At 38.6% G+C, this 16,997-nt stretch overlaps 1 protein-coding gene across 1 annotated transcript in view; it reads left to right on the plus strand.

Annotated features, from left to right (window-relative positions):
• The window catches only part of VPS13C (vacuolar protein sorting 13 homolog C), a 177,107-nt gene that overhangs the window by 1,333 nt on the left and 158,777 nt on the right, over positions 1–16,997 (plus strand). The window contains exons 2-4 of the mRNA XM_054716188.1: positions 9,941–9,984; positions 13,889–13,931; positions 15,891–15,986. Of these exons, the coding sequence (XP_054572163.1) occupies positions 9,941–9,984; positions 13,889–13,931; positions 15,891–15,986 (183 nt within the window). The remainder of the gene's footprint in view (positions 1–9,940; positions 9,985–13,888; positions 13,932–15,890; positions 15,987–16,997) is intronic.

A 16,997-nucleotide genomic window follows, 5' to 3' on the forward strand; every position in this document is an offset into this window, starting at 1 on the left:
AATGTAATATCTCAACTTTTATGTTGATTACATGTTAAAGTGATAATATCTTATTATATTGGGTTAAATACAGTATATTAAAATTTATTCCTGGTTTTATTTTTACTTAAAAAACAAAAACCTGGCCCTTGAATGTGTTTGAACCATGTGGGTCTACTTACACTTGGATTTTTAAAATCTGCCTTGCTCAAGGGTTAACTGCAATTACACATATGTGAACCATACATATATATATAGGCATGTATATTTCACAATGACATCCACACAAAAAAAGTTGTAGAGTGAGAAGGATGGGGAAATTTATTTGAATGTCTAGAATCAGGAAGTTATATGTAGATACTGTCTTTAAATTGGAGAAGCATTCTTAAGTCTTAGTTTCCTTATCTGTGGAATGGAGAAATAACACTGAGAGATAATGTGAAAATCCTTAGTAATTATAATTTTTAAGCTGTTAATACTGATAGAAATAGTGATGATAAACAAACCTGGCTGAGTGATTGAAAACAACCTGCTTTGTTTTACTTTATTTTCATGAGTATGTTTCTTCAAGACGTCAGATTTCAGGGCTTTCGTATTCTGTAGTGTGATAATTTTGTGTAAAGCTAACACCACACCGACAAACAGTTCTTATTTCCCAAACAAATTTCTTAAAAGAAACAAAACCTACTTGCATTTGAATTTACACTTACCTTACTTATATTACCTGCTGGTTAGCTTGTAAGTCAGGTTTTCAAAGGTTCAGAAAAGTGCCTGGTGGGCATATTGCTGCCAAGGCAAGTAGGGTTTATCTAGATTTTTGTTCCTCACAAACTGCTACTGGGAGATAAATTGCACAGCCCTTGGCTATTTGAGGTGTGTCCAGGTTATAATTGTTTTAAGAGTAACAAATATTTGAAAAGGTATGTTGAAATGGCAGATGTTTTGCAATGTGGTTCAAGTAGTATTGCTTATTATGTAGAACCCTTGTCAATTTGATTTTTCAAATTGATGTACTGTGGAAAGTAAGGAAAACGCTCCATTCAGAGTTCGGCTGCTCTCATTTCCATTTGGTAAGTAAAATATACTTAGAGGCTGTGATGTGTTGGATGTAAGGTGTGACCAGGAGTAGGAGCCAGGTGGAGTGCCCTCAGAGTTTGTAGATCTGCAAACCAGGCTGAGCCCCTGCTGATCTTTGTGCTGTCTGTCCTTCACTTCACCCCTGATACTTTTCCACCAGCTGCCAGATATTGTTGGAGCAGCATAAGGAAGGAGAAATTCCATCTTCTATACTGCCTACTTGTATGGTGTTTGGCAAATTACTGAACAGTGATCAGTAGTTTATCTGTAAAAGGTTTATTCAGGGTCATCTTTTCTGACTAAACTTTTGTGATTTGAACAAGACCAGAGCAGTGTGTGCTCCTTTCTTAGATAAGTCATACTGCTCCTTGCTCTGTCTTCATGGTAAGAAATGATAGTCAAATAATGTATTTTTCCTTTTCTTTACGCAGTACTGGTGAGCAGAGGCCACAGTCATGAAATATGACAAGATAAATGAAGATAAATTCCAGTCTTTCGTTGATGTTTGTGAATCCAAATCTAATATATTAAACTAGAGGCCCGGTGCATGACCTTCGTGCACTGGGCGGGTGTCCTTCAGCGTGGCCTGTGCCCTCCTGCAGTCCGGGATCCCTCGGGGGATGTCTGCCTGCTGGCTTAGGCCCGCTTCCCACCAACAGTGAGCCCGGCTTCTGGCTGAGTGGCGCTCCCCCTGTGGGAGCGCACTGACCATTAGGGGGCAGCTCCTGCATTGATTGTCTGCCCCCTGGTGGTCAGTGCGCATCATAGTGACCGGTCGTTCTGCTGTTTGGTCAATTTGGCTATTAGCCTTTTTTTTTTTTAATATTTTCTTTTCTTTTTTAAAAAATATATTATATTGATTTTTTACAGAGAGGAAGGGAGAGAGATAGTCAGAAACATCGATGTGAGAGAAACATCGATCAGCTGCCTCCTGCACAGATGTGCCCGCAACCAAGGTACATGCCCTTGACCGGAATCGAACCTGGGACCCTTCAGTCCGCAGGCCTGCGCTCTATCCACTGAGCCAAACCGGTTTCGGCGGCTATTAGCCTTTTATTATATAGGATAGGATTGTCTTAATAGATAGCTGCAGGGAGCTTGAGAATGCAAGAAAAAGCAAGCCTCTTTGCTTCTTTTTACCATGACACATAAAACATAGCATATCTAGATATTTCTAAACTTGTAGAGGTATTTTTTTTTTTTTTTTAGTCCTATCCTCCCCGCTAACATTTGATTTAGTGAAGGCCACATTTCTTATTAGCTTGTCTATAGCATATAAAATAAATAACAAAAAGTTCAATGTTGTAACGTAATATGTTTAGGCTCAGTTATCATCAATTAAAGCAGTGCCTAAAATTTAAATTGAAAACACTTTTCCACATATTTATATAGCATCAAAAATTTAAAATTCACCCCTTTTATAGAAATAAAAATGGAAGTTGGTACTTTGGTAACCTTCCTGCTAGGAAGCTCTGCCGCATTACTCACTAGTATGAGATCTGTGAAGTGTACTTGAAAGGGAGAAAGTTCAGTGGTAACATGGCAGATCTCCAGCTTTCTTTGCCAAGACTTCCTGTTTCAATAGGGAAATGGAATGAGTAAGAGTTAATTGTTTCCTCCCCCCTCTCCCACTTTCCCCTCCCAAGACAATTCACTGTGCATTCCTATTGAAAGGTGTCTAGATTGGTTAATTTGGTTTAAATAGCTACATTCAATTGAAATGAATCCCTACAATAATTTCTTCAGTATTTACTAAAACATTAGTTATTAAAATAATTTGATTTGTGCTTTAAAAAAATGATCAGTAATTTACTTCAGCTCACTTATTTGGAAAATGAATGTTTGAATATTTTAATATACTTTTAAATAAATGAGTGTTTATGTTATAGATACATAAAGGAATTCTTAAATAAAAAATAAATACAAAGCACCACACATTCTTTTTTCATTATTTTATAACTAGAGGCCCGGTGCATGAAATTCATGCACTGGGGGAACGGGGGGGGGGGGCGGGTGTCCCTCAGCCCAACCTGTGCCCTCTTGCCGTCTGGGACTCCTCGGGGGATGTCTTACTGCCGGCTGAGGCCCGCTCCTGGTGTTGGGCTAACAGTCGGACATCCCTCTCGCAGTCCAGGACCCCTCGCTCCTTACTGTCTGCCTGCTTGCTGCTCCTTACCACTCGGCTCGCTGCTCCTTAGTGCTGCCACGGAGGCGGGAGAGGCTCCCGCTACCACTGCTGTGCTTGCCAGCCGTGAGCCCGGCTTCTTTCTGAAGGGCACTTCCCCTGTGGGAGTGTGCATCATAGTGACTAGTTGTCCTGGTCGTTCTGCCGTAATGGTCACGTAGGCTTTTATTATATAGACTAGAGGTCCAGTGCATGAATTCGTGCACCAGTGGGGTCCCTCAGCCTGGCCTGTGGGATTGGGCCGAAACTGGCTCTCTGACATCTCTCAAGGGGTCCTGGATTGCGAGAGGGCGCAGGCCAGGCCGAGGGACCCCCAACGGTGCATGATCGTGGCTGGAGAGGGACACGGGAGGTTGGCCAGCCAGGGAGGGACTGTGGGAGAGCTCCAGGGCGTGTCCGGCCCATCTCGCTCAGTCCTGATGGGCTGGACCCCAGCAGCAAGCTCACCTACCGGTCGGAGCATCTGTCCCCTGGTGGTCAGTGCACGTCATAGCAACTGGTTGACCTGTCGACTGTCTGCCCCCTTGTGGTCAGTGCACGTCTTAGCGACTGGTCGACTGTCTTCCCCCTGGTGGTCAGTGAATGTCATAGTGAGCGGTTGAGCAGCCTTAGCATATCATTAGTATATTATGCTTTGATTGGTTGAACAGCCTATCTGACATTTAGCGTATTAGGCTTTTATTATATAGGATATACAAAGCCTGTTTCATGGACTAGGCATGAAATTTTTGTTGTTGGTTCATTTTTTTTTTTGTTTTTAATCACAGTTTTGGGTTAACTTGTATGTTTTATGTTAGGAATATTGACCAGGGAGTCAGGAGATATAGGTTCTTTTTCTTAGCACTGTCATAAATTAATTGTATAACTTTAGGCTTTGATTTTTTCATGTATAAGTGACAGGAGATTAGGCTTTAAAGATCTTTTTGATCCTAAATAGTTGTAAATTATAAATTGTGAATTTCTGTCTTTTGTTTTTGGAAAAATGTAGATTAAAAAATATGTTTTTATTAATTTCAGAGAGAAGAAGGGAGAGGGAGAGGGAGAAGGAGAGAGAGAGATAGATAGAAACATCAATGATGAGAGAGAATCATTGATCCACTGCTTCCTGCACGCTTCCTACTGGGAATGAAGCCCCAAACCCGGGCATTTCTATGATCTCCTGGTGCATGGGTTGAAGCTCAACTACGGAGTCACACCGGCTGGGTTGGAAGAATGCAGATTTAAAAAACACACACAACTGAAATGACCATTTTGCAGTGTTATCTCTTGCTTGTATATTTTCAACTGTGGCACTGTCCTTTGCTCTGGTAATCCTCCTAATATAAACCTTGACTATCCAGCCTTTCTGGTTATGGTCTTGTTCGTTGTACTGGTTTTAGTTACCCTTTTTGTTTTTGAATTTCTTCACAGTCTTCAAATGCAAAGACTAGAGATGGATCTACCAGCTACACATGCCTCTTAATGCTGAGTCTAATTCTTATATGGCATTTTTTTTCCTCAAGGGAGATAGAATTATCTTCCAATTAAAATCCTTTACCCTTTCTGCTCTGTTTTTTTTTTGAGGGGGGATGAGGGGAGGGATAGTGTGATATTCTGAACACAGCATTGGGGATCAGAACTTGAGCACTGGTTCTACCACTTATTAGTTGACATAGTGTTCTTAGACCAGTCATTTAACCTCTCTAAGCCTCAGTTTCTCTTGCTTAATATACTAGTACATGTCCTGCTTCCTTTACCAGGAGCCTGTGAGGATCAAGTAATGTAATAGATCTGAGAGTGTTTTCTAAAATGTAAAGATTTATAGTCTTGTAGTTGTTTCTATCACAGTGTAATATGCATTCTAAATCAATAAAGTCAATATGTACTGAGCACCTACGATGAAGAGAATCTGGAGTTTATAAATCAGGTTGGGGATTTATAAAGTGCCATAAGAAAGGTATAAGTAAACCTCTGTGGAAGTTCAGATAGATTATTTATGACTAGAGGTATTTAACGTTAGCATTATATTTCTTACATTTATTTTATAGGCTATTTTGTGTTTTAAAAGTTATTCTTGGACCTAGGCCGGCTTATTCCATATTATGCTAGCACCAATGGTGACAGAAAAACGTGAATGGCAGAAAAAAATCAAGGAAATAATCTTCCAGTATTCGAAACCTCTTATCTGATTCAAATGAATCAAGAAGTTGTTCACATCACTGAAGAACGAGTGAAGTTCTAAAATAGCGTTTTGCTTTCCTCTTTCTTGTTAATGTAAACAAAAATACCAACCAAAATCAAATGGTAATGGCATAATAATGGAATAAGCCTTTTTTTTTATAATTTATCAAACATTTCTTTTTCTGTTATTTATTTATTAGAGGCCCGGTGCATGAAATTCGTGCACGAGGGGGGGGGGGTTGTCCCTCAGCCCAGCCTGCACCCTCTCCAATCTGGGACCCCTTAAGGAATGTCCAACCGCCCGTTTAGGCCTGATCCCAATGGGGACATCTCTCTTGCAATCCAGGACTGCTGGCTCCAAACCGCTTACCTGCCTCTGCCTGATTGCCCCTAACCGCTTCTGCCTGCCAGCCCGATCACCCCCTAACTACTCCCCGGCCGGCCCGATTGCCCCTAACTGCCCTCCCCTGCTGGCCCGGTCACCCCTAACTGCCCTCCCCTGCAAGCCTGGCCCCCCCAACTGCCCTCCCCAGCAGGCCTGGTCCCCCCCCAACTGCCTGCCCCTGCTGGCCTGGTCACTCCCAACTGCCCTCCTCTGCTGGCCCGGTCACCCCTAACTGCCCTCCGTGCTGGCCTTATTGCCCACAACTGCCCTCCCCTGCAGGCTTGGGTCCCCCCCCAACTGCCCTCTCTTGCTGGCCTGGTCCCCCCCAACTGCCCTTCTCTGCTGAACTGGTTACCCCCAACTGCCCTCCTCTGCTGAACTGGTCACCCCTAATTGCCCACAACTGCCCTCCCCTGCAGGCCATTTTGTGGCGGCCATCTTGTGTCCACATGGGGGCAGCCATCTGTGACCACATGGGGGCAGCCATCTTGTGTCTTGGTGTGATGGTCAATTTGCATATTACTCTTTTATTAGATAGGATTTTGATTTCTCAGGAACATTTTATTTCTACAAAAATAAATGACGTGTGTGTTTAACTCTCCCAGCCTATTCTCACATCAACTATGTTTTTTTTCCTATTTTATTTTTTGAAATAACTCCAGCTCTGCTTATCTTGGTGTTACTTGTTAATTTAATGGATTTACTTTTATTTTCATCTTCTGGTTCATTAGTAAAGATTATTAGGTAAATTTTGATCCGGTATTTACCATTTGAAGGTGCTTAAAATATCCTTCAAGAGTAGCTTAGAAACTTTATGTTGAACTCTGTAACCATGTACGCTCATCCAAAAATGTTTCTAGTTTATTACAGAGAATTATATAGGATCAAAATTAGAAACCTTCTCTTCTGATGCACAGACTACACTTACTGCTTACTCTCATCCTTTGGGCCTGTCAGTCCATCATAGAAGGAAATTACTTTATAGAACTTCCAAACCTCATGGAATTAGAGACACTTGATTGAGGGTTTGGCTTTAATGCCTTCCTTATTGACAAAATTAAGTTTATCCATCTCCAATTATTAGTCATTCTCCCTGCCCCCTGCCTTTTTTAAAAGATTAGACACAAATATTTACCCTTCCCTCAGGTTTTCAGGAACTTCCTATGGCCTTTATGTATTCTTAAGCCCAGGTAATCTGGCTATAGCAGTAAAGTGACTTGCATGTGTATGAAATTATCATGTTATCTTGATGTAGAAATGGAAAACTAAATCTTAACCTTTTCCTCAGTATTCAGTTAAATATAAAATGGTTATCTAGGAAGGGTTTATAAATTATTTTTATTTTAACAGAACTTCTGACATTCATAGAATGGACAGTGGAATTCCTACATATGTATCTGCAGAAAAACATGTACTTTAATGGAAGAATACTTGTTAGCACAGTGCCTTACCTAGATAAGGCACTCATCTACTGGTTGAATGAGTGAATGCACTTTTAACCTGGTGTTAATCTGAAATATGCTGTTATTCCTCCCCTTTTCTTTGTATTAAGGCTAGTGGCTCCTCCTTCATTGTAAATAGTTTTTTGACTGTATCATTCTTATTTCATTGATATATTTACGGTTTGATAGATAACATTCACATTTTTCAGAGGAAATATACACTGAGTGGCCAGATTATTATGATCTCTGAACGCATAATAATCTGGCCACTCAGTGTATATATGTGTATATATACTGTATATATATTAGAGGCCCGGTGCATGAATTTTTGCATGAGTGGGGTCCAGCCAGCCTGGCCAGGGGCAGGGGACATGAGCGGTCGAACTCCTGGTCGAGGGGACAATTTGTATATTAGCCTTTTATGATATAGGATATATACTGAGTGGCCAGATTATTATGCGTTCAGAGATCATAATAATCTGGCCACTCAGTGTATACATTTGCTTGCTAGGCGCTAAGTAGAAGGAAAAGATGTTTTTGTGTATCTATAGATAAGGTAGATATCAGATACAGAAGCAATTTATATAAAACATATTGAGGTCATACTGACATTAGAATTTACCTTTATTTATTGTTTAAAGTATTACAAATAGTAGGAGGGTTCGGGGGAGGGTTAAGAGATCAACTGAAGGACTGGTATGCATGCAGTAAGAATTTACATTTTTTTGTTTCCCCATTTCTTTTAAAAAATATTTCTATATGTTTTTATTGATTTTAGAGAGAGGAAAGGAGAGGGAGAGATAGAAACATTAGTGTTGAAAGAGGATCATTGATTGGTTGCTTCCTGCATGCCCCCCACTGGAGATCAAGCCTGCAACCCAGGCATGTGCCCTGATGGGGAATCGAACCATGACCTCCTGGGTTCACAGGTCGACACTCAATCACTCAGCCACCACAGCTGGGCTATCTCTTATTCTTTTCTCACACTCTACAGCTAACCAGATCTTTACTTGTGGTTTCTAAAATGTCTTACTCATGGATGTCTGCCCTCTTTTCTTATCCACATGGTAAATATTTCTTCAGATTTCTAGCCTAAACTTTTGTGTGAAGTTCTGGATCTCCCTTGGCAGAGTGAGGTGGTTCCTACTTTGCATCCTGTAAACTCTTTTGTTGGAATGCCAATAGAATAGTTGCAAAATTTTAGAAATTTAATCTTTTTTGCCTTTGAGCTCCTCAGTAGAAAGGATGTTGTTTTAATAATCTCTTTCTTTCCAGCACCTAACTCAGAGTAGGTGCTTAATAAATGCTTGAGTAAATCTGAGGTCTGGGGAAAAGCAAATTTCTAATAATGGAGTAATAAAGAGGGAATATGCAAATTGACTGTCATGCCATCACAAATATGGTGGCACCTATAGCCACAAGATGGTGGCGCCCAGTCCCCTCAGATCTGCCAGAGTCCCCCAGTCCTTTCAGCCCTGCTGGGGGGTAATGGGTGGCAGGTGCGTGGTGCGCTGGTGCAGGCAAGCCTCGGATGTCGGCTGCCCAGCCAGTGCCCAAAGCGCAGGCAAGCCTCGGATGGTGGCTGCCCAGCTGACGCCTGAGGCACAGGCAAGCCTCAGATGGTGGCTACCCTGCCGCCCAGGGCCGCCCGAGGCTCAGGTAACCAGGGCTGGCCAAGGCTTGCGCTGCCGGCAGTGGCAGCAACAGAGGTGTGATGGGGGCGTCGCCTCCCCCTGATTGCTGGATAGCCTCCTGCCCCTGAGGGCTCCTGGACTGTGAGAGGGTGCAGGCCGGGCTGAGGGACCCCCTCTCCAGTGCATGAATTTTCATGCACTAGGCCTCTAGTTAAATATATTTTTAATTCACTCCAAAATGCTATGAGGAAAAAATTACTTGATTGAAAAATATTTATGGAGAACATAGGAAGCATAGTATTTGTTCAAAAATAAATGTGTAATGAGTGATTAAGAATGTATAACTGAAGAATTTATGATTGCATTTAATGTTGACACTAGTTTTATCAACATTTAGAGATTTGAGTGAAATGAAAACTTTTGCTTACATTTCTAGGTAAGCAAGAATATATAAGTATTGTGATTGACAAATACAGTATGGGTACAGTGTTTAAAATTTGAGTAACATAACAGTATCATTATGGCTTTAGTTTTTGTAACTTAATACCTAAATAGATTTAAGAAACATTGGATTAATTAAAGTATGTTAGAACCTCAAACAAAAATCATTGGAAAGGTAGGATGTTTGGAGTTTTAAAAGACCAAAACCATATTTCTATAGAAAATGTTCATTGAAAACATAATTAAAGAAAGAATCCTGAAAGGATAAATAATTGATCTGTTCTAGTAATCATCTCTTTATGTCCTTGTTTTGAGATTTTGAATTAATTATTCAAAATGATGGATACTTTCTTTTGTTCTTTAGGCTGAAAGTTTCCAAATTCTTTCTCATTGTCTATTTAAATGTTAGGCAGTTTAAATATTTTGTAATTTCTTTTGCATTCGACTAATCTGAAGTGTGCTACAACCAACAATTCCTATGCACATATAGCAAATCTTTGGTGCCAATAGCTTTTTAAGTTCTTAAAGTTTGCTTTGCTCACTATTGTCTTCTTAGCACTCAGTGTAGAGTTAGTACTGCCATATGACAGGTTTTACTTATTAGTATATTAATTATATTTTTCTTCTTTTTTTAAAGGTAATGTGGCTTTAGATAATCTAAAGATAAAAGAAAATGCTCTGGTAAGTTTTTTAACTATGTTACTCATTTAATTTGGTAAGCTCTTAGAAACCCTTAGTTAATAAGTATCTGGTACTAGGTGTCAGATAAAGTGGTTGAGTCACTCAAAGAAGGATTACTTGTTTAACTATTTGCTGTAGGAAAATCTGAGATTAAGATTTAGAAATATTTTTTTCCTGATGATCAAAATGGTATCCCTTGGAAACAATATTTTTTATTGACCTACTTTGACTACATAGCTTTGTAGTAGGCCTTTGTCTTCAGAAATATCTTTGCATATTTTTCAGGTAAATAAGACCTTGATTTTAACAATTTAACCTAATGAATAATTGTATTTTTGAAAATATATTCAAGTTCAGTCATATAATATTATGGTAATATTAAGGGATAAAATAGCCCTGGCTGGTGTGGTCCAGGTGGTTGGAGCGTCATCCTGTACAACAAAAGGTGGTGGATTCTATTTCTGGTCTGGGAAACATGCCCAGGTGCAGTTCAGTCCCAGGTTGGGGCGCATGCAGGAGGCAACTGATTGATATTTCTTTCTCTAAGATAAAAAAAAAGGAGGTAAAATAGATTTTTTCCAGACTCTAGAGTAGTTTGTGTCATTTACTATTGAGCTGAAAACAAAACAACACTCTCCCCATTCTCTCAGTCCTCTACCCCCGTTATGCTTTAGCTAAAATATTAAACTTAATTTGAGTTTATGAAATCACTGAAGAATGATTTTATTCTTTAATTAATAGGTCATATTTCTAATGAATCTATTGTATGTTTTAAAGTTTTGCCTTTGACTTCTGGTTGGATTTCTACATGATGAAATGCGTTATTAGGGAGAGCATTATACATTAAATGCTCCCATGACTGGTCTGAGGGAAGCAAATTTGGGATATTGAAGATCCTAGGAGTAGAACTTTGCCACAAGGAGTAACATTAAATTTTGTTAAGTTTGGCATAGTGAAAAGGGCATGGACCTTGTCGCCTGGAAGATCTGGGTTTGAGTGCTAGCTCTGCCTTTTACCAGCTGTTTGTTTTTTGGCAAGTTTCTAAATTTTTTGAGCATTAGTTTAATCGTGGCTTGAGTAAGATGGAAAGTGAGCCTGGCAAGTAGTGGGCATTCAAAATATTTAAATGTTCTTTCCCTCCCTTTATGTAGGGTGCTATGACTTAAAAAAATATTTTTATTGACTTCAGAGAGAGGAAGGGAGAGGGAGAGAGTGATGAAACATCAATGATGATAATCATTGATTCGCTCACAACTGCCACAGGGTATTGAGCCCGCAACCCAGCCATGTGCCCTGAGGGGGAATCAGACCATAACTTCCTGGTTCATAGGTTGACACTTAATCACTGGGCCAACTTTTTAAAATTTATCCCAAAATTTAGAAATTAAGATTCTATTGCTAGTGATTGGGTTAAAGCTTATTTTTTCTCTTAATTTTAGAAGGAAATAAGTATAAATAGAGTTGTGGTGACAGGATATATATCTAACATACATTGAATTGATGTGAACTCTGTGTTAACCTAATTTGAATTTTGGTTGTAATTAAATATAATAAAGTATTTTGTAATTTATATTCTCCATTAATTTAAATTGCAAATAAACCTTAGTGGTGAGGTTTTGCTTTAATATGGATCTTTTACACTTATTTTGTGTGAGAAATTATTTCAGGAAGATTACTATGAGCATGAGGTCACCCTTTTAGAAGTGTTTAGTTTATAGTTTATATCCTCTATAATATCAATTCATATGAGTTTATTCTCCTTATCCCCCCAAGGGTAGAGCTGCTCCTTTATCATGAGTAAGGATTTTTTTTGGGTCTAAAAAAAGACTTTTTATCAAAAACTATTAGTATTCTGTTCAATTCCTGTTCACCTAGAACACTTGAGCAATCAGAGATTGGGTAAATTGATTATTTTAGTTAATTGTTAACTAAAGTACTGTATTTCATATGCCAGATTTTTAAAAAATATATTTTTTTATTGATTTCAGAGCAGAAGGGAGAGGGAGAAAGAGATAGAAACATCAGTGATGAGAGAGAATCATTGATTGGCTGCCTCCTGCACACCCCCTACTGGGGACCCAGCGGGCAACCCAGGCATGTGCCCTTGACCGGAATGGAATCCAGGACCCTTCAGTCTGAAGGCCGACACTCTATCCACTAAACCAAACCAGCTAGGGCTCATTTGCCAGATTTTGATAGTACAGTCAAACTTCAGTTCTTGAACATCTCCCATCTGGAACAATTAGGTTCTCCATCAAATTGTTCACAGAAAAAAATGTCTAGGTTGTTGAACAAGCTTCAGTTTTCTACCTGACAGCCCTTTCATGCTGATACATCAGCATGACAAAAAGCATTTCTCAGGCCACAAACAAAGGAGAAAATGCATCTGAGTCATTTATGGCTAACATCTCATGAATTTGTGCTGTGAATATATGGTGTGTGTGTGTGTGTGTGTGTGTGTGTGTGTGTGTGTGTGTGTGTGTTTGCTTTTGTTGCTGGTGAAATGGACAATTAGCACAATTTTAAAACATAAAGAGGCCATCAAGAGTGCTAACATTGCTAATGGTGTGAAAGAAACAATAATTACAGGCAATTGAAGAGGTAGAAAACTGTTGTTGATTTGGATAAACCAAAAGTAGTTAGCCAGTGACAGCAGGAGAAGATGCTGCATACTGACCTCCTGACAGACACCCCTAGAATGAGTGGTGAAAGTGATTTGTTTAAGGCTCGTAGGGGATGGTTTGTTAAATTTAAGAAGTGTTTGTTCATAGATTAAACAGTACATTAGACGTGTATTTAAGAAAGGTTAAAATGGAATCATTTGAGGGTCTGGAATGAATTAATTCAATTTACATTATTTCTAATGGGAAAGAATGATTCGATTTTTGAATAAATTGCTTCTCAAACAGCCTTCTGGAATGAATTAAGTTTGAGAACTGAGGTTCCACCATATTAGTATATACTATGGTACACCTAACAGAAAGGCTACTGTCATTAGTTCAATTTTTAATAATTATAAGAACTCAAGTGATCATTGTGAATATCATTTATTGTTCAGTACTCTGTGCATAACAAGTTATTTGTACTTTCCAGTGGTTTGAAATCTAGAAAGTAAAAATTCATTATTATTGACTGGTAATTGTCAGTAATCTAATGTAAATGCTAATTTGGTAAACACTATGCTGGGAATCTGCCTTTCGTTTTAAGGTTGTTTTATTTATTCATTTACTAAATATTTTATTTGAGAGAGAATTGGTTAGTTATTTTTTTCCAACTTATTTATGTGAAGGAACTCTTCCTATTCTAGTATTTCAGATAAACAGTGTTCATCTATTATTTTAAGAGTTTATGGAATTTCCATCTGGTTTGGTTTGGTTTATTAAAACAATTAGATAACTCAATTGCTTTCTTCAACTACGAATTCTTTTTTAAAAAAAACATATTATATTGATTTTTTATAGAGAGGAAGGGAGAGGGATAGAGAGCTAGAAACATCGATGAGAGAGAAACATCGACCAGCTGCCTCCTGCACACCCCCCACCGGGGATGTGCCCGCAACCAATGTACATGCCCTTGACCGGAATCGAACCTGGGACCTTTCAGTCCGCAGACCTACGCTCTATCCACTGAGCCAAACCGGTTTTGGCAACTATGAACTCTTTTTCTATTGTTTATATTTATAATTTTTTTTCTCATGAATTCTTTCTTCAAAGTCAAAGTTTAAGTTAATAAAAACTATTTGTTTCAGCCATAAAACATCTTTTATGAGTTATTTAAATACAGAAAATTTGTTTCATGTTTTTCTTTAGAGATGGCTGTATATTTAAGCAATGATACAGAGGTGATTTTTTTTGGAGAGGTTTACTAATTTAAGATGTCTTTTACATTTTTTTCTTCTTTGCAGAGTGAATTTGATGTTCCTTTTAAAGTCAAGGCTGGCCAAATTGGTAAGTACTTCACTCGTCATTTGATATATTTTTAGTCCTTTTAGTTTTATTTTTCCTGTGTTATTTAATCTAAAACATCTTTTTTTTTTACTTTGAATAAAAATGTGAGAGTTTTTTTGGTTATGTTGATGAGAGTTTTTGTAGTTCTTAACCTAATATATATTACTAGTGACCCGTCGTGCAAAATCGTGCGAGACCCGGGACCCCTCCCCATGAGCCCCCCCCCCCCCAAGCCATGGGACCGTCCCGAGTCCCGGAGTCCCACCCCGCATGGCTGATGTGATGTGGGACGGCCCCGAGTCCTGGAGTGCCACCTCGATGCCCCGCCTCCGGGCCACGCAGAACGGCTGCCGGGCACCGCCCCTGCAGTGCACTCGTGGGGCCACACAAACCCCGGCAGAAGCCGCGGGAAGTGGCTGCTGGGACCCCGGCAGAAGCTACGCTGAACGGCCGCCAACCCCGCCCCTGTTGCCCCATCCCCGGCATGAGGGTCAATTTGCATATTCTTTATTATATAGGATGTAGTCATACATATATACTTTGAAGATTTTGACAGTAGGCTAGAGATTTACCCTCTAAAATGGAAGGACATTTTAAAAACAACTTTTATGTATTTATCCATCTTTTTTGGTCTATCCCTCCCACCCAGCTTCCTAACCCCTTAACCCTCCCACCCTGACAGCTGTCAGCTTGCACTCTATCTATGAATCTATCTCTATTTTGCTGGTTAGTCTATTTTGTTCATTAGATTTTACATATGAGTGAAATCACATGATACTTGTCTTTCTCTGACTGGCTTATTTCACTTAGCATAATGCTTTCCAGGTCCATCCATGCTGACACAAGGGTAAGATTTCCTTCAGTTTTACGGCCCAATATTAGTCCATTGTATAAATGTACCACAGCTTTTTTATCCACTCATCTACTGGCTACTTTCATATCTTAGCTATTGTAAATAAAGCTGCAGTGAACATAGGGATGCATATATTCTTTTGAATTAGTGTTTTTGGGGTTCCTTTGGATAAATTCCCAGAAGTGGAATAGCTGGGTGATAAGGAAGTTCCATTTTTATTTTTTTGGGTAACGCCATACTGATTTCCACAATGGCTGCACCAGTCTGCATTCCTACCAACAGTGCACAAGGGTTCTCTTTTTTCCACATCCTCGCTAGCACTTGTTTATTGATTTATTGATAGTAGCCATGCTGACAGGTGTGAGATGATTATAATTTGTATCGCTGTGATGATTAGTGACCTTGAGCATTTTTTCATGTCTATGGACCATCTGTATGTCCTCTTTGGAGAAGTGTTTATTTAGGTTCTTTGCCCATGTTTTAATTGGATTGTTTGTTTTTCTGGTATTGAGTTGTATTAGTTCTTTATATATTTTGAAAATTAACCCCTTATCAGATGAATCATTGGCAAATATGTTCTCCCATACTGTGGGTTCCCTTTTTGTTTTGTTGATGTTTTCTTTGCTGTGCAAAAATTTTTTAGTTTGATGTAGTCCCATTTGTTTGTTTTTCTTTTGTTTCCCTTGCCTGAGAAAATATATCAGAAAAAACAGTGCTATGAGAAATTCCTGGTTCCAGCATCTTCACTGATGACTTTGGTGGTCTTAGGCAGTTAACTCGGGGACTGAGTTTCCTTTCTTTTTTTTTAAAGAATTGAAGTAATAGCTGCCTCATCCTTCTTACAATTGGAATATTAAATAAAATAATAGTTACCAAAGTTTGAAAAGTATAAAGCATAATGTGAATAGTCACTTCTAAAAGGAATATAATATGGAAAAGATTTTTGTAATCTTTAATGTTGAAATTTTTTCATTTTTTTCTGAATGATATACTTACTATATGCATGAATGGTTTTGTTATACTTTTTCCTCTTAATGGAAAGTGAGAAATGTATATCTTTTTGAGCAGCCAAATAAGAATTTAAGTTTGAAATTATGTTTCTTCAGATAAGTTAACTTTGAAGATTCCTTGGAAGAATCTTTATGGAGAAGCAGTTGTTGCGACTCTGGAAGGATTATACCTGCTTGTTGTTCCTGGAGCAAGTATGTTATTTTAGGCTGTAATCATTCAGTAATATCACAGTGAAATGGAATGTGACCTGGGTTAACTATTTTATATGTTTAGTAAAATAGAAGATAATTTAAATAAAGTAATCATATACCTACATATGCACATAATTACATACATTTTACATGTACACCCATTTATATATTACCACATTTGTATCCTATATAATAAAAGCCCAGCGACCGAATGGCGGAATGACCAGAATGACCGGTTGACCATTTGCTATGATGTGCACTGACCACCAGGGCGCAGATGCTCAACGCAGGAGCTGCCCCCTGGTGGTCAGTGCACTCCCACAGTGGGAGCGCTGCTTGGCTGACCGGGATGAGCGGCGCTCCCACAGCGGGCCAATCCCACAGGCCACGCTCCCCACCTGTGCACGAATCCCGTGCACTAGGCCTGTAGTATAAAATATTTTTATGTTGTTGGAAAGAATAATTTAAATCATTTGTTAGATTGATTCTATTCTGTATGAATAATTATTTTGCAACTAAGGCTTTCTATTAAGATGCATTAGGCAGATTTATGCTGGGGGAATGAAATGAAGTGATATTTTAAAAATGCACTGATGTGTTAATCTATAGATTTCAATATTGGAAAAAAATTTTCCCCCATTTTGTTGCTTCTGATTTTGAATTAATATTCCCTCAAAAATGTATCTAAAAGAGGTAATTCTTAAATTATAGTATTTTAATATTTTAATGAATGTTTTAAAGCAGTGGTGTTTATTTAAGTAATACTTTTCATTACTAATGTTTTTTCAGTTATAAGAACAATATAATGTTAAGGACAGTTTGGATATTTTAGGGAAAAATTGTTATATTTTCACAACTATAAAACAAAATTTTTTTTTTTTTTTTTTGCTTTCCAGTCTTTACCACATATATACTTGATTTGATATAGCATTTATCACATTATATATACTATATAGATCTGGCTTTTTCACTTTATGTACTTGGATATGTTTCAGTTTTCATGATGATAGT

This window comes from Eptesicus fuscus, chromosome 5 (assembly GCF_027574615.1).
Source record: "Eptesicus fuscus isolate TK198812 chromosome 5, DD_ASM_mEF_20220401, whole genome shotgun sequence".
NCBI lineage: Eukaryota > Metazoa > Chordata > Mammalia > Chiroptera > Vespertilionidae > Eptesicus > Eptesicus fuscus.